At 39.2% G+C, this 18,891-nt stretch overlaps 1 protein-coding gene across 1 annotated transcript in view; it reads left to right on the forward strand.

Annotated features, from left to right (window-relative positions):
* The window catches only part of LOC122790648 (collagen alpha-1(I) chain-like), an 882,142-nt gene that overhangs the window by 451,812 nt on the left and 411,439 nt on the right, over positions 1-18,891 (forward strand). Inside the window, exon 17 of the mRNA XM_044058172.1 lies at positions 16,585-16,692. Within this exon, the coding sequence (XP_043914107.1) occupies positions 16,585-16,692 (108 nt within the window). The remainder of the gene's footprint in view (positions 1-16,584; positions 16,693-18,891) is intronic.

The following is an 18,891-nucleotide window of genomic DNA, read 5'->3' on the forward strand; positions in this document are numbered from 1 at the left end:
GTCTACTGATTTAGAATCAGAAGAGAATGACTGAAGTGACCTGCAGGGAGATTTTTAGGGAGAGGCAGTTTCATGCTGATGGCTATTTTTCCAGATACTGTTGCTTATAGCTCAGTGAACAGTTAAAGGGAATGGCAAATTGCTAGATTAAAACAATGGTGTTATTACCTCAGGGGTTTGGTTGTAAAACTACAGATATTGTTCTGTAGAACTTATATTTTGTTTCAGCTAGGTTATGTCCACCAACACAATTCCTTTAACTAGACCTGATTCAATATTATTGAAGGCCAAACAGTACAGTAAATATTGTTTTCTGCACTTAAATAATGTGTAGTTCTCTAAAAATAAAATAAGTAGAGAAATACTCATCTTCAGGGTGATGCACGTTTGCAGAGCTTCTGATCAAAAATGAAGATGCTGTGCACTGAACTTCAAATGTTCAAACACGTTTAATGATTTAACAAATTTAATAAGGAATCCCAGCTTTAAGACAGCAGCAGTAGAAAACGAAGTATGCATGGCCTAATAGCGAAAATCCTATACTGCAACTTTCCCAAAAAATGTACTCTGGAGGAGAGGAATTCAGAAAAAGCATTAAATTGATACTGATTAAGTATTTACAGTTATGTCTTTAGTTTTAACTGCATACCAGTCCAGATAGCATGACTTGACCTAGATCTGTACCCGTTTGTGGGTATGTCTGAGTTTATATGCTAGTAGCTCATAACGCACTTGCTTCCTGGCACTTGAAAAGACAAGCACTCTTAATTTCCACTAGATTGATCTTATTTAACCACTGGACCCTCCCAACAGTTGAACCTATTAAACTGTATAGCTCTACCAGAGCCCTACGTCTGCCCCTAAAATCCTCAGTTCCTAACCTAAGTTCTCTCCCCCTAACCCTGACGCTCCATTCCCCCTCAGTAACCCTAAAGTCCCTGATTGCTCCACAACACAAACTCCATCCCCTCTCCATAAACCTAAATTCCCTGATGTCTTCCTTAACCCTAAACTTCCTTCCTGCATCCTAAACCTAAAACTCCCCTACCACTCACTAACCACAAACTATCTTCCTACTCCCTAACTCTAAAAATTATTTCCTGCTCCCTAATCCTAAAACCGCCTTCCTGCTACAGGACCCTAAAATACCCCTCCCACTGTCTAAACCTAAATCCTGTTAATGATCACTGTCATAACATACACTCCCACCCCCTCCCAATGGCTGCAGAACTTAACTCGCTTAAACTTGAATAATGTGTTCAGTTAAGGTGTGGCAGATGCTTGCCCAAACACATACTCATGTTCTTGCGTTAGTAACAGCCTGTATAAGCTACAAGATGCTTGAGTCCCTGGCTTTGAGACAGTGATTTCTGAGTGGCTGATACTCAAATGCTTATAGTAGAACCTCACTGGATCATTTGTATAAACAGTAACAAATACAAGCATTCTGCTTTTTGTTGTAAAGCATTTGTTACTGCACTTGTGCTCAAAACCAGTTCATTTTACATTAAATAGTATTTTTGTACTCTGGTGGGAGCAGAGGCCTGATTTAACACATCCATGTTGGTAACTGCTGGTGGAAGTCTTATTGTGCATTTATCCGATTGGCCTGAGGGCTTAACTGTAAAAGTCTTTCATCCTGCTGGTATAGAAGTCTTACATTGTTTTGAGACTGTGCTCATTTATTCAGTTTCCCTGTGCCTGGCTTGGACACCAGTGATGGCAAGACCTTGGTTTGCATCTAAAACCATCTGTGGACATACAGAGCTGATAAAAACTATTATTTATTATTAGCTTTAGAAAGTGCAAAAAAGATATCTCAGTACTATTTAACATAGTTGTGTGCCTTGTATATAAACAAACCTCTCAAGTTTAAAACCCTGTATAGGAAATGTTCTGCATAGTCTCCCACTGTTCACAGCTGCTCAAAGAGCTGCCAGTTTGTGAGCAGGCAGCACCACTGCAGTTCATGTAATAGTATACTACCAAATACTCTCACATATACCTGTGAGTGTCTGTCCCCTACTCCTTTACATCTACTAAGGATCTGGTATAAGGGATAGGTACCTTACTGTCATTTCTGTTTTTGGCCTGGTGGGTATGGGCATCTGGAGGCAGTGTATTAACTGCCTTCTGCTCACTGACAACCATTTAATTTTATTATAGACAATGACAGGGTGTGAGAGATGTAGATAAATAGTGTCATTGGAGGCAAAGCTGTCACATACACACACAATAAATACAAACCAGGTGGTTAGTGTTACACCCAAAACACTCAGTACCAACACTGAACAAACACACAGACCCACATATGCAGAGGTACTTGCATGTAATCTACCCAAACCTCCAAGAAATCCTAAAAGCATCTCTCAGTGGCCCTGCACACACTCAAAAAAAAATACAGCACCTCACACAGCACACAACTCCGAAAATCATAGTAGCCCTGCTTCCAAACCCAAAAGGCAACACACTACACAGCCAAACCTTCTAGTTATTAGGGATTCCATTGTAAGACATACTGATGTCCCCCTTTCCAGGCTAAACAAGGAGGGGACATCACAGTGAGCTGTCTGGAATCAAGATCCACCAGATCCACATGCACTTAGATCTTTAAACTACAAGTACCAGTATGACATGGTCATAGTTCATGTGGGCATAAACCGCCCAAGACATACCTCACTGGACTATATGAAGAGAGACATGATAGAGATCTCTGAATATGTGTCTCAGTTGGGTATGAACTTAGCCTTGAGCAGCGTCCTACCTTCACCAATGATGATGCTATACTACCAGCAAAGAATGACTGACTTTAACAATTGGCTTAGTTTCTGATGTCGCAACAAGGGGATCCAATATCTGTCAGCCTGGAGGGACATGATCGACAAACCACGATGCTTTGCACTCGTCAGATCTGGGCTTACAGATACTAGCAAAAACGTTATTCCACAGTGCCCTTTTTAAGATGTGACAAGTTTGTTAAACCCTCCAACAAAAGAAAAATCATTCATGGCTACCTAAAGGTACTGTTGCTCAGTGCTAAGAGTTTAAATAAAAAATTGCACTCCCTGGAAGTACTCACCCTGGAGAATGCAGACATATGTGCACCCACGGAAACATGGTTCAGAACCATAGAAAGCACTTCAGCTATCAAAGGCTACAATGTTTTTCATACATTTCGATGCCCTTCAGTTCAGGATAAAACAAAGGGAGGAGGTCTGTGTGTTCATAAAGGATGCCCAACTAACCATAGTGCAGACCCCCTATCATATCTTTGCTATCTACATATCCCCTAACATGAGTCTGGAAAACCACACCTCCTGCCTAAACCTACTGAAATCTCTTAACATTCAGCCTAACACCATACTTATGGGTAACTTCAGCTATCCTCCTATGACCCATAATTCACTTGCTCAGAGGTTTTTGGACTTCATCAATGCAAACACCCTGGAACAACTAGTTAGCTTCCCAACTAGACGTGCAAATATCCTAGACCTAGTACTCACGAGTATGGGGGGATGCTGCCCCCTCCAATGCATTAACTCCTTCCTGATCAGATCTGACCACAAAATTATAACTTCCAAGCCCCTCCAAACCTGGATGACACTGAGGCCTAGACTGAGATGCACATAAATGCACTGGCCAACCACATTCATAGCTGCATGTAGGAGGCAGTACCTGTCTGAGTCAAACCTATGATTACTAGCAAAAATAAACCTCCCTGGTGGACCCGTAGCATAAATAGGCTATTCAACAAAAGAAAAAGAAATCCTCTCGAAAGCCAAGAAGGAACAGACAAAACAGTGCAAAAAGACACTCACCAGTCTAAACAAACAAATTACAGAGCTGGTCAAATCTGCCAAAGCAAGCTATGAAGCAAAGGTAGCCTCCCAGGAGAAAGATAACCATAAGACTTGTTTTAATTATGTTCATAACCTCAGGAGAAACACTCAGCAATGTGCCAAGTTAATCATGAATGGCAACACTTACACCCAGCCTGAAACTATAGCAAACATGCTAGTCAACAAGTTCAGCTCAAGCTCCCCCTTCTCATCACCTACTATCACACCCAAAGAAATACCCACAACCACCCCCTTCCAGTCATTAAGAGGGAACAGGTATGTACTGCACTAGCTAAGCCAAAAACACAGCCTCCGGGAGTCTTGACAACATTCCAGGTTCCTTCTTAAATGGCTTAAAACAGAATCTATCAAGGACATTAGAAACCCTCTTTAACCATGCCTCCAGACAGACTTTGTCCCAGAAAAATGGAGGACTGCAACACTTGTCCCTCTACACAAGGGGACCCCTAGCAACTGACGCAAAGAACTACAGACCCATAAGCTTGACCAATCTTATCTGCAAGGCCATGGAGAGAATTATCATGGACCTGATCAATTTTTAATATAGGAACTCTCCAAAAACAAGACCAGACCCAATTTGGCTTTGTCAGATGGAGGTCTTGCCTGGTCAGTCTGGTGAACTTCTTCAAGAAAATCACCAGGCCAAGGGATGAGGGTAAAATGGAACACATTGCTTATCTAGACCTGGCCAAAGCTTTTGACACAGTCCCCCACTCAGAGATCATAGATAAACTTATGAGTAGGCATAAATCTCTACATCATCAGATGGATAGCTAACTGACCCACTGACAGAACACGTCTGGACAGGTGAATCCATTTCCGATAAGAAACCTGTTGCTAGCAGTGCCCAAAAGGCTCAATGTTGGGACTCTTCCTGTTTAGTCTTCACTTCAGAGAGGTATATACCAATGTTGGAGGCCTCAGGTTCACTAGAATCGCTGACAGCTGTAAGCTCGGAGCAATCATGGAATCTTCAAATGATGCTGACATCCTACAAACAGGCCTAAAATGACAAATAATTGGTGGTAAAACCATGGTCTGAAACTAAATGCTAAAAAATGTGTAATCATACATCATACCCTTTGGTAAATTAGATATACCAACAAATTAAAATATTAATAGCACACCCCTAAAAGAAGATCCAGTGGTGAGGGACCTAGGAACATAGATAGTAACCTAAACTTTGACCACCAGGTAGCAACAGTAGTGAGGAAATCCTTCTTGTGTGGCTCAACTTATAAGTATAGGTATGGCATCAAGGTCAAAGGAAGTCATAGTGCCATTGTCCTCTATCTAATCAGGTCCATAATTGATTATAGTGCTCCCTTCTGCATGTAACTAACCAGGCAGTTACACCAACTGCAGCAGCCCCAGAGGTTTCTCACTAAAGAAATAGAAAGCCTAAGACACATGTCTTATGCAGACCAGCTAAAGGTCTTATCACTTTTTCTCTGTCTCATATCATTTATTGAGAGGGGATGTATTATGCCTGACCTACAAGACATTCTCTTATCCAGTCCTGATGAAAATGTTACATATTCTCAAGAAAAAACTATACAAGTATTATGCATTCCATGGACTTTATCTGCAGAATAAACTTCCCATCTTCATAAAACAGTTTATCCCTCACTCTCTTCACAAAGAATTTGGATTAATGGATGGAGAACTGTAAATTCACTCTTGGTGTACTGCCTTTGTCCCTTATGGACAGAGTCAGTCTATAAAATGACTCAGGGTTCCAGCACCCAGAGACCCACTACCCTGATACTACTCCATCCCACATCTGGGGAATTAGGATTTAATGTTGTCATATCCTAAGTATTATTGGCTAGGCTTGTTAAGGCTCTTGTGCCATTAGCCTAGTAATCACCTGTGAAACAGAACTCAGAATTATATGACACAGGTGGCCATACATCTGTATTTTACATTTCCTGAAAACAGAAGAAATTACGGGCACCTTTTTCCACTTCATGGATTTTATTAGGTAGGTTTGATTTTAAAAAGTAGTGTTGTCAACAAGCCAAAGAATATGGTAAACCTAAAATCAACTAAAGTTGCATACCATTAACCATGTATCTGATTATGTCAATTTTCATTTTGTCCTCGATTGATGGGTTCGGATACCAGGCGTCAGATACAACTCAGCCTCTTGTAAAAGCTCGTGGCAAGCCAAAACTCTCGAGCTTCTCCCTTAACCCATAATGCATCCTCCCCATTACCTCAGATCTCATTTGCCACAGTTAGGTAAAAGACATGGTTACTTCACTTTCAAGCTACTAAGATAGATGCATGATTTTTTTTGTTTTTTCTACCTTAAATTTTCTTCCCTTATCTTAATTTTTCTACCTTTGTGCTAGCGTACTATAGATGTTATCATTAATATGTCTTCTCTGCACTTTTTTCCCTTGCCTTCTACATATAACATAGCCTTACTACCTTTGTAGGTAGTCCCCTTTTTCCCTTACATGTTAAAAAAAAAAAAAATATATATATATATATATATATATATATATATACATATATATATATATAGATATATATAGATATATAGATATATATAGATATATATAAAATACAGTTTACTTCCTTTTGTTTTCTTGTTGTTGTTAAGCCTTTTTGTAGAGTTATTTACAGTCCTTCCTGTATGAATGCTGCTGTTTATCATGGCTGAAAAAGAGAAAACATCAGCAGGGTTCAAGAAGTGTGGGAAATGCAGCCAAAAGATTCCTTTTTCTGACACACACACTCTGTCTTCACTGCCTTGGCCCCCTTCACCTGCAAGAGAGTTGTGTGATCTGCCATGTGTTTAATCCCAGAGTATTGGTAGAATGCAAAAATAAATTAATCTTCAAGGGATGTTTACTGTCCTCTCTTGGTTACGCCATTGCTGGAGAAACTTCCAAAAAGTTGCCTAAATCATCTCCGAGCTCCTCTTAAATTTCATCAAAGACTTTGGAGAAAGTTTCAAAAAGGCCTTCATCGTGTATGACAGCGTTTTTGGATCTGTCCAAGAAGATGAAAAAAAGTTATTGGATCTTACCCCCTTGGATCATACAAAAAGAAAACGGTACCTCTTCAGATCGGATGGCTTCATCGGATCTGAGTCTTCAAAAACACAGGATTCATTGGCTCTGTGAACCTCTGATCCTCCTACATTTTTGGAAACACTACCCTTGGACAAGACTCTCCCTCCAGGCAGTCCTTTCACTCTTCTAGGCACCTCACTGTAGAAGATGTGGAAAAGGTAGTGAGGCATATGCTTTCGGCACAGAGCCTCCCAGTTGCTTCAGCTTCTACCCCTTCAGTCAAGAAGTCCTTGTATCTAAGACTCCACCTTTGACTCTTCTGACTCCCTCCAGAGGTTTGGAGCCCTTGGATCAGAGTCATCCAGGCCTGTCTTCTTTGGGTCCGAAGCTCTCCATATCTTTGGATCAGAAGTTTGCTGAGAGCTCCTCTGAGCTCTTGCATCTGACAGGGTATAAACAGCTCCAAGGCGTTTCAGTTGACTAAAACAAAAAAACAAAGTCACTGGAACCACAACAAGCATTTATTTCCAATACAAATGCAAGTTAATAACTTTCACCCTAGAGGCTTCCTCAGGCATTAAACACTAAGAACAAAATTAATGTTGCTTATGTTTATATAAAACTGTAATGCCAAGAACCTTGTATATCTGGCAATATGTAGAACATGTGGCTCATATTATACAGGGAAAACCAATCAGAAATTAAAAGAACGTATTTGTAGCCATGTCTAGAGATAAATGCTAAGAACATGAATGCTTTATATAAACATATTCTAGAAAATGGTGATAGCCATATGTTTACATTTGCCATACTGGAAGTATGCATAGCAGAAATATGAGGTGGTCATGTTGTATGCAGAGATGAAGTGGATAATTAGGCTTAAAGCTCATAGCTCATATGCTACCAGGTCTTAATGACATTGTCCCTTTAAAACCTTTGCTGAAACACAAGCATAATTCCATCTGATTTACATAATTAGTATGTCGTCACTGTTTTTAAGTATATCAGCTACTTTAATCTTGTTCTTAGTGTTTAACGCATAACAAAGACTCTAGGGTGACTTTCTTCAGAGCAGGGTGGGACCAGGGATCAGAAAGCCCTCCTTTCAGATCTTGGTTCCTATCCCTCTCTGGGAAAGTCCTTGGAGAGAGCCCTGTCAGCTTCCATGACATAGACTGGTCCTTTTCTCTTGGGTTCAGTTTCTCTTGCTCTACATTAGGAGTCTCAACTAACCCTCCCACAAGGGCAGCCTGTACCAAAACCTCAGGACACGCAATTGGGTATTTCTGCCTCTTCTAATACCTCCCCAGATTATCCCACTGAAGAGATCCCTCTGAAGAAGACATGTAACAGGAAGCACCTAGATTCCCCTGAATCTGTCACCGAAGACATGGATTTTGAGGAGGGTAAGGATCCCCATGGTAACCTCCTGCTGATGTCTTGTTCAGAGACATCCTTGAACTCCTAAAACAGAGAGGTGGCTGGAAGCTCAGAATTCCTTCATCAGAGGAATCTGTGCTCCTTGAGGTGTTTGGTACTGGCCCATCTATGTCTTGGGTGATTCTGCCTGCTGAGGAGCTCCTAGATTTGGTCTTGTGGTGGGCGTGGAAGGCGCCTGACTCCACTGAGGCCATACCAAAGAAGCTTGATAAAATTATGACCCCTCTGGAAGACAGTTTTAGTCCAAGGGCTCCACTGTTGATGCCATGATTGTAGCAATGGCCACCAGGAAGGAACTAGCTGCCAAAAGTTCCTCTGTTCATCCCCTAGCAAGGAGTCACAAGCCATGTACAGGTTTGTGAAGTGGGTCTATGCTTCAGAGACCTTTGCCTTGAGGTTCCAGAACTATCTGGCACATCTCACCAGATTGCAAAAGGATCTGATAAAGGAACTCTCGGATCCCCTTATGGGAACTGTGCCTGAAGAGATGGAGTCGGTCACCTCACAACTGGTGAACTTTCAGTTGATGTCAATCTTGTCCATGAGGCTCATTTCCAGTCTGGTAGAAGGAAACCACAAGGGCAGTGGGTTTAGGTGTAACCATCAGGAAATGCACCTTACTGCACTTGTGCGACTTCGTGGAGCCTTTTAAGTTTACATTCGTTAATGCTCACTTTTACAGCACCTTTCTTTTTGACCCCAAAGTAAAAGATATGTTGTCCGGGTATGAGAAGGCTGGAAAGACCCTTTCTGCTGTGGGTGTGTGTTTTTACACCCCCTCCCCCAAATATCCTACTTGAGGAATCACTGGGGAGGTGGAAAAGGTGGTTCAAAAAATAATAAGGATTTTTCCAAGACACACATGGAGGGTCTTCCCACAGAGGCAGAGGGGGAAATGAAATGGTAGATGCCCCTTCCTTGGCAAACCCTTCCAGCACTCCTGAATGGAGACCCGAATGTTCCCCTCTGGAGGCAATCTGGGATCAGTCATTCCTGCACCAGAGAGCCTGGCTAGAGATGATAAAAGATACTTGGGTGCAGAGGATCATATCCAGAGGATATATAATTCCATTTTCCCTTCTCCAATTTTCCAAGAAACTTCACAATGTTCCACCCAATCAGAGGGATCAAGCAGCCGTACAAATACAAAAGCTGATAGACAAGAGGGTCATCCAAGAGGTCCCCCCCAGGCCAGAAAGGATCTGGAACATACTAAAGATTTTTTTTAGTGCCAAAGAAAACGGGGGACTGGAGACCAATTTTGGATCTCAGCAATCTAAACAGATTTGTTCCAAAGACAAAGTTCTCAATGGTCATGGTTCAATCCATTCTTCTATTTCTGGAAAAGGATGACTAGATGTGCTCAGTAGATCTCCAGAATGCATGCTATCATAAAAAAATAAAGAGGTGATCCAAGAAATTCGTGTGCTTCCAACTAGGAAACAGTTTATCATTTCAGAGCACTGCCCTTTGGTCTTCACCTCAGCCCTTAGGGTGTTCACCAAAAGTAATCACTTGAGACTGCAAAGATTGTGCGTGTTTCCATACTTAGATGGCTGGCTCATTACCGCTCTGACCAGGCATCAACTCATTATGGCAAAAGAAGAGGTCATCCATGCTTGCACAAGATTAGGAATAACCATAAATTTCAAGAAGTCAAATCTAGAGCCAGCACAAATTCTAAAATTCAGACGAGCTCTACTAGACACAAGGTCAACAGTAGCCTCTCTTCCCCTTTTCAGCATTCAAACTTTAAGGTCACAAGTCAACAAAATATTTTGCAGTACCACAATCTTGGCTCACCTGGTACTACAAAGCTCTGGGATCAATGGATGACCCTTGTTCCGCTAGCTAGATTTCACATGAGAATTCTCCAGTGGACGCTGGCATCCCAGTGGTCGATTCCAGCTGTCCTTGTCAGCCCCAATACAAATTACAAACTCTTGCAATAAGTCTGATGTGGTGTATCTAATCAGATGCAGTACTACAGGGTCTTCCATTTGTCCCCTCACAGCCTAAGGCCATAGTGACCATGGATGCTTTTCAGCTCAGGGGCATTACCTAGGAAAGACAGTACAAGTAATGTGGTCCCCTGAAGAGGCCAATTCAGTGTTCTGGAGGTGAGACCAGTGCTTTTAGTGTTACAAGCCTTTCAGGATACTGTACTATCAGGAACAATTGCAATTCAAATGGACAATGTCAGTGATTTGGTACATTAACAAACAGGGAGGAACTAGATCGTACCCCTTATGTCAAGAAGCGCAAAGGGTGTGGCAATGGGCAATATCTTCCATCTGCTTTCTCTTAGCAAGTCATATTCTGGGGAAGTCCCACATGCTAGCAGACAAGCTGAGCAGGTGCATACTTTTACCTTATGAATAGTCACTCAGTCAAAATTTTGCACAAATGGAACCGGCCATGCTGCGACCTCTTTGCATCCCACAAAAACAACTGTAGCAGCTATTTTGCCCTGATTCCCCCACAGGAGGAGTCACCAAGGATCTTCTCCACAATTGGCCACTCGGATTACTTTATGCATATCCCTCAATTCCTGTAATCCCAAAATTCCTTCAGAGAGCTGCCAGATTGAAGAACAAAGTTATCCTTGTTGCCCCCTTTTGGCCTCAACAGATTTGGTTTCCCTTCCTGTGGCCTCACTTAGTTTACCAAACTTAGATTCTGGACCCAGTTCTGGACCTCCTATCTCATCCAACGGGCATGACATATCCAGACTTTCTGATCCTCAAGTTGAAAGCTTGGTTTTTCCAATTCCAATTATAGCCAGATAATGCTCTCTCTTCCCCTGTGCATCACATCTTGCTATCTTCCCTTAAGCCATCCACTAAGAAACTTTACACTAGTAAGTGGAAAAGATTTGTACATTGAACTATTCAAAAGCATATAGATCCCTTCTCAGCACCAATTAATCATGTGCTAGAGTTCTTGACACAGCTTTTCAACCAGGAAGCTAGTTCTTCAACAGTAAGAGCCCAATTAACAGGGATTTCTGATTTCCTCAATGGATTTGATGGATGCTCACTAGCTTCTCATAAACTATGTAAAGCAAAAAGGCAGCACAGTTCTTCTTAAACCTCCTTTTAAATATCCCACAGTGGCATAGGATCTTTAAATGTGGTACTGCAGTCCTTTATTCTACCACCCTTTGAGTCTGTCCATGAGTGTGACCTAAAATTTTTGTCTTGCAAGACCTAATTTTTAGTTGCCATCACCTCCGTCAGATAAATTTTGGAAATTCAGGCATTGTCGGTGAAACTTCCATATCTCATTTTCCATAAGGATAGAGTATCCTTACGAACTAATGCTTCTGTTTTTCCCAAGGTGATATGACAAATCAGCATCAGTCAATGTATTAATCTTCCAGTATTCTTTCCAAACTATTCCAACAAAGGAAAATATTTGCTACACCTGCTAGATGTAGCTAGACAACTGTTTCTATTTTCATAGGACAAAAGATATCAGAAAAACTGATCGGTTGTTTGTATCATTTATTGGATTGAAGTTGGGCACATTTGTATCTAAAGTCACCTTATCTAAATGGCTTACTGAGTGTGTCTCCTTTATTTATAACAAGACAGAAATAGCCTGGTCTTGCAAAGTACGGGCTCATTCTACCAGAGCTGTGGCTACCTCATCTGTTTTCCACTCGAACTTCCGTGGATGATATTTGTTCAGCAGCAACTTGGGCTTCCCCTCACATCTTTATTTCTCATTATAAGCTAGATTTGGCGTCCAGAGGGAAAGCATCTTTTGGCTCAATGGTGCTCAGAAATGTACTTCCTTGAATCCACCCAGGGTTCTAAGTAGCTGGGGACTCTGTCCCATCAGTTGAGGATGGAATGAAAATTGACAACATCAGATAAAAAAGTTATATACTTAGCATAACGTTCCATCTGTGTTGTCAATTTTCATTCCTCCTCAACTCCCCTCCCACCAACTCCCAACCTTTTTAGGATTCTTCTAGCAGAAAGAGAGAATATAACAATTGCGTTTCATCCTTATGTCTTTACCAACTCCAGGAGTGGCTTTGCAACTTCTCTGCGACTCTCTTTCTCTTCATCCAAATTGTACACACACACTATAATGTCAATATTTTTGTTCCTCCTATAACTATATTTTATATTATCCTGGAAGATGTTTGTTTTAGCATACATTTCCCTAAACATAAACATATGGGAGGAACAAAAATATTAAGAATATTCTCGAACAACAGAAAATTAACAATATTCATGGCACGAATAAAAAACATGGAACCTTTAAATGTGGAAGATGTGCCCAGTGTTCTTATATTGCAGAACAAAAGGAGATTGCACTGCCTAGTTTAGGAATAACTTTGAAAGCTAAAGGATATAGTAGTTGTTACACCCAGGGAGTTGTTTATTTGTTTTTTTGTAAAGCATGTTGGAGTTATTATATTGGGAAAACCGAGAGACACCTGAGGGCAAGAATATATGAACACATTAGAGACGTCAACAAACATAATGATAATAATGCTTTATATAGACATGTATTGACCTGTAAAGAAGCGGATTTTAAATTTTGGGTGATAGAGGAAGTTAAACACCCAGATAGCGGAGGAGATTGGGAAACAAAACTTGAGTACAAAGAAGTGATGTGGCAACTGAGATTGGATGCATGTGGAGGGAAAGGTCTAAATGACCATATATCCATTACCCCAGTTTTGAAAATTTTTGCTGCTGATCCTAAGAAAATCAGAAAAGGAAAAACAGTGAACCGATGAGAAATAATAAGTTTATGGTCCTCTTTTATGCACGTCTTTCTATGTATATTTTTTTCAATACCCTAACACTTTCAACATTTTCTGCAAATATTTATATTATTTTATGTTATATTTTTATGTATATATTTATGAATACCTTTTTAGCACATTTTATGTATACATTTTTAATATACAATAATATGTATTATGTAAATATCTTATTTATATATTAGGTACATTTTATATATACATATATATATATATATATATATTTATACTACCAATATTTTTATTAATATATATAAATTAAATATTTATAAGTGTATTTGTTTTTTAAATAGGTTTAGGAATGATAGTATGTGTACATTTATATTCATTCTTGCCAACCAGTATCTCTCTGAGCCCCTGTTTGATACTATGTTTTGGTTATCGTTAGTATTGTATGTATTGTCAGTACATATACATTTAATAAGGAATGTGGTCCTTTTAAGAAATGGTCATATAAATTAATCAATTAATGTATTTGCACCAGCCCACTTTTGGTTTTGTATATAAGTGATGATTCTTGTTTATTTTAATTGACTCTGAAGAAGTCTCCGAACAGAGACGAAAGCGCTCAGTCGATATTTGTGTGTTGTGGAGTTGTTTTTGGAGTTATTAAAGCTTTTTCCAGCATTGGATCATCTTTTTGGCTGTTTATTCCACTTCGTATATTTCAGGACTACCTTTATTGTTCTCGGAGCAGGTCGTTTTGGTTTAACATCAAAATGTGCTTTTTGGATGGATATCCCTGTGCATGAATGATGGGAAATATGTTTTAGTTATATCTCTGTTTTATTTATTTATTTATATTTTTTGACCGGGAGTGTCCATTTTCAGTGGAGGCCCGGGGAGAAAAGCTCCACAGTTAAAACAAACAGACAGTAGTTACATTGGATTACATAGCGATTAACAATTTACATAGCAATTACTTACAATATATTTACAGATGAAGAACATAGTATATCAGTAGACAACTAGAATCTATCTGTGAAGTACATAACAGACATTAACAAATGTTACAATAAGACGTTCCTGCTGTATAATAAGTACTAGGCTTATGAGCATCTGAGCTTGCTATAATCGAGGTAGTTAGTGGAGTGGAAAGAAAGGTAGTGGTTGGATGGGGTGGGTGATATTAGAGTGGGAGTTGCAAGGGCATAGCCAGCATGTTTTTAGTTGTGCTTTTAGTAAAGTTTTGAAGTGGGTGCATGATGGTATGGAGGTAATTGTGGGTGGGAGGGAGTTCCATAATTTGGCTATGGCGCAAGAGAATAGTGCTTCACCAGCAGAGTTATTGGCTTTAGTGATCTGCAAGTGATTTTTGTTGCTGGATCTTAGTGGTCTGGTGGTGCGATAGGGTTGGAGTAGATTCTGGAGGGATGGGACATTTAGTGGATGGTTTACTAGTTTGTGGGCAAGTGAGAGTTGATACCATTGAAGGAGGTGAGGGAGATCAAGCCAGTCAAGTTCAGCAAGTGAGAGAGACAGTGGTGACTACGGTAGGATGCCCCTGTGGCGAATTTGGCGATTTTGTTGTAGCAGGTCTCTAGCTTGTTTAGATCGCATTGCCTTAGGTTGGCATATATTGGAGAGGCATAAAGTAGGGTGGAGATAAGGTGGGAATTTGCTATTCAAATCTTTGCTGCTTTGGTGAGAAGTTGTTTATTTTTGTATAACGCTCCTAGTTTTTTGTGGACTTTATTTATGGTCATGGATATGTGAATGTCAAATTTTAGTTTATTGTCTATTTCTACTCCTAGCAATTTGGATTGTTCAGTTAGGTATACAGTGGTGTTGTCTTTTGCTGTGATGTTAAAATGAGAGTTGTTTTGAGTATGTTTGGAGGGTTGGAAGATGACTAGTTTAGTTTTGTTTGGGTTGAGTATTAATTGGGCATCGGATAACCATGTTTCAACAGAGGAAAAGGCTTCCTGTGTGACTTTTTGCAGTTTGGGTAGGGACTGGGCTGAGCAGATGATGGTTGAGTCATCTGCGTATTGTATGAGTGTGCCATGTTTGGTGGCAGAGGCTAGATTATTGGTGAAAACAGAGAAGAGTAGGGGTCCAAGGATCGATCCTTGGGGAATCCCTATGGAGACAGGTAGTTGGGGAGATATGTCATTCTGCCATACAACGGATTGTTGGCGGTCAGACAGGTAACTCTAAAACCAGTTGGTGACTGATTGTGAGAAGGACAGGTTATTGATGACAGAGATAAGTTGTTTGTGTGGGACCATGTCACATGCTTTTGATAGGTCTAGGAAAGTAGCAGAGAAGAGATAGCCATTGTTTTTATGTTGAAGGATAGTGTTAGTAAAGGAGAGTAAGGCAGTGGTGGTGCTATGGTTTGGTCGGAAACCATGCTGAGTATTGGAAAGGAGGTTGTTAGTAAGGAGGTAGTCTGAGACCTGAGAGTGTATGCATCTCTCTAGTATTTTGGAGAGTGGAGAGAGAATAGCTATGGGGCAGTAGTTGGTTAGTTCTGTGGAGGGTCCGCCTTTGTGGAGGGGAATTATATGTGATACTTTCCACAGTGTGGGAATGTAACTTTCTGACAGAGATCGGTTAATCAAGATGGATACTGGGTAGGCCAGAGCATCAGCTGCGATTTGTAGGTATTCACTTGGGAGGTTGTCTGCTGCTAATTTGGTGGGCTTAAGTTTAGTTAAGAGTTTTTTTATGTTGGAGGTAGGTACAGGAGAAAAAGAGAAGGGAGTGGGGAGATTACTAGTTGAAGGTGTGGGTTGAAGGAGACGGGGTTGTGTTGTTTAGCTAGTGATAATATGGTTTGTGTGAAGTGTGTGTTGAATGAGGTAGCAATATTTTCTGAGGAGTGAGTGATGTTAGGAGGAGGGGTACTGACTTTACCTTTTATATGACTGCACAGCTTAATATTTTACTGAGTAGGGGGCATACTGTAATTTTAAAGGAAATATTCAAGAATAGCCCAGTGATGCATCATTAAGGTAAATATTATACCAAGGGCCAGATTCAATAAAGCCTACACTGAGTGTACACGATATGTATTCAAGAACATTATCACATTTTTGTGCTTTCTAATCACTCAGAAAGATTCCACTAAGTGCACATGTAGTCTACACTTTCTAGTAGCCTTTATGAATCCCTGTCAGTATTTAAAGCTGCAAGAATAGCAGTAGGAAAACTAAAATTAGGAGGAAGAAGATGCGAGTTATGTCTGTTCATTCAGAACAATGGACACTTAGTGTAGGTGTTAATGAATCCTGGGGCAAGTGCATCTTGAATTCTGCTATTACCTAGTGGGTTTGACTCCCTTTGTTATAGCCATGTAAGTTTTTCAGACATTATCATTTCCACAGATTTATATGATGCTGTGCTGTTTATAAGATACTGGTTGCCTTGTTCACATAGTTTGAAAAGTATTGCCTACCAGCTATTCGTTCATATGTAAGAGTAATACTAAAATGACAGCTAATTAATCTTTTTTCCTCTCTTATAGGGTATTGCAGGGCCAACAGGAGAAAAAGGTGCACCAGGTTCAAAAGGTTTATTTGGATCAGAGGGTCCTAAAGGGGAAGTTGGTGAAAAGGGAGAGATTGGTCCACAAGTAAGTATGTTAGCATTGTTTTATGTTTTTATTTTGTATGAATTGCTTCTAGTAACTGGGTATAATACTAGAGTGATAGCCTTGGTTCCAACACTTTTTAGTGGGTTAAGTGATGCTGTGTTTTTATTTGTGATTGATAGGATAGGAGATGAAACTATTTAGAGCACTTTTTGTTTCACTGATATATAAATGTAAATTTAAATTATTTTATTTTAATAACAAATAACAATCAGAGTAAAATAAAACAAACTACATATGTCCGCAGCTGTGTAATATATCAATATAATACTAATTAACTGTTAATATTTTTCAAGCAAATCTTTAAGTTATAGCCATGACTTAAAGGAATGAGTAATATTAGAAGTTCTCATCCTAATCATATGTAACTCACTACTACATACGATTTTTGCTGTTCTAAGAAATTCAGTACAAGAGGGAGTAGTTTTACTCTTCCAGTTCTTAGTTATAATTTTTCCTAGCTATTTCTAGTATACACCAAAGAAGAGGCACTTGAGTCCTTGGAATTATTTCAGGGATCGGGGCATTAAAAATGATAAAATCAGTGACTTGGAAATACAACATCTAACCAACCACAATGCTTGAATAATGTTTTTAATTTTGTTCCAAAATGGGAGGATGATCTCACATTCATATACCATATGTATCCAGTCAGCTGTTACCCCAGAATCACATCTCCAGCATTTGATTCTACTTGATTTATATATAATTGTAACCTTGTTAGGTGTATCAATCTGTGCAATAATTTCCAGGCGAGAATTTGCCAATATAAAGGGGATGTAGTTTGTTTCTATTGATTTTAATACTATTTTTTATCTTCATTAGTAAAATGTGTTAAATTTTGTGGAATAATTCCAAAAAGTATCATCTAAGTGCAAGAAGTCTAATGTATGAATTCTATAATTTTGTGATAAGACTTATTTTCTTTTGCTTCGTTGTTAATATTAAAAATTCCAATATTTGAGAGGAAATTTCTTATCCAAGTTAAATATTTGAGTTTACAAAATTGCTACATATTTGTAGTGTTAACCACTTATTACAGTCCTGATTATATCTCAACATTAAGTTTTCAACAGAATGTGTTTCAGTTCCATTTAAAATTTGATGCCCATAAAATAAGGTATTTTATTCTTTTAGATATAGCTAGTGAAATTGTGAATTTTTTAAGCATTCATTTTATATGCTATTGGAAAATTTGAAAAGATTAGGTTTTTAATGCAGTAATTAGAATATGTGAATTTCTGGAAGGAAGGAAGACATTTTTTTAATATAGGGGATTTGATTAGAAGTGTTTCCATTGAAACAATAATCTTTTAATAGCCAGACAAAACTGGTAGGGACTATTTGCTTATGACCGTTAGTAATATGTTTGTTGTTATAGCAATAACCCATGCCTGGGTGTGGGTAATGCTGGATTTACCCACGGTTGGCGTGGTTTGGTCCCGAGGGTGAAGCCCGAGGGACCAAACAAAGACAACCGTGGGTAAATCCAGCATTACCCACACCCAGAAGTGGGTTATTGCTATTATACCATGGTGTTAGTTTGTTTTGTATTATGTTTGTATTGTTGTTATTTATGTTTTTGTTTGCTTTTTTTCCTATTCTTCCACTTTTTGTGAGATAAAATAGTCCACACTTTCAGTTTGTGTTTATTGTTTATTTCTGTTTTAATTTAAATACATGTTATTTTTTAGTTTTTCAGGAAATGTTAGGAAAGGGCTAGGTGGTGCTTGGTATAATATAGTTTAAGCAGTGTAGACGTTTATAACGTGTAGTTATGTTTTTGTAGTTATAGGTATGTTGAAATGTGGTGTAGTTTTAATTTGTATTAATTTTTTTAAAATATATACTTTTACTATTTGGTCACTAGATGGTGGTGTTGTATGCGCTTTTATTAGATGTATGCTGATGTGGATGTTCGGTATGGTGTGTGTTTTTGACTTTGAGGGATGTGTGGTGTGTTTTAGTATGTACATTTTGGAGTTGTCTGTGTATAGGTATTGTAGGGAATATAGGTAAGTGAATGGTTTTATGAGAATGCTTGGTTTTATTGTGTTATAAGTGGTGGTTATGTAGTGTGTGTGTAATGTATTTGCGACTGCATGACTTTTTATTTTTTTAGTGTTCGAGGTGAGGGAATGAGGAGTGTAGTATGGAAATTGGTTAGTTTTCTGTGTTTTC

This window comes from Protopterus annectens, chromosome 16.part0, assembly GCF_019279795.1.
Source record: "Protopterus annectens isolate FY-2018-M chromosome 16.part0, PAN1.0, whole genome shotgun sequence".
NCBI lineage: Eukaryota > Metazoa > Chordata > Ceratodontiformes > Protopteridae > Protopterus > Protopterus annectens.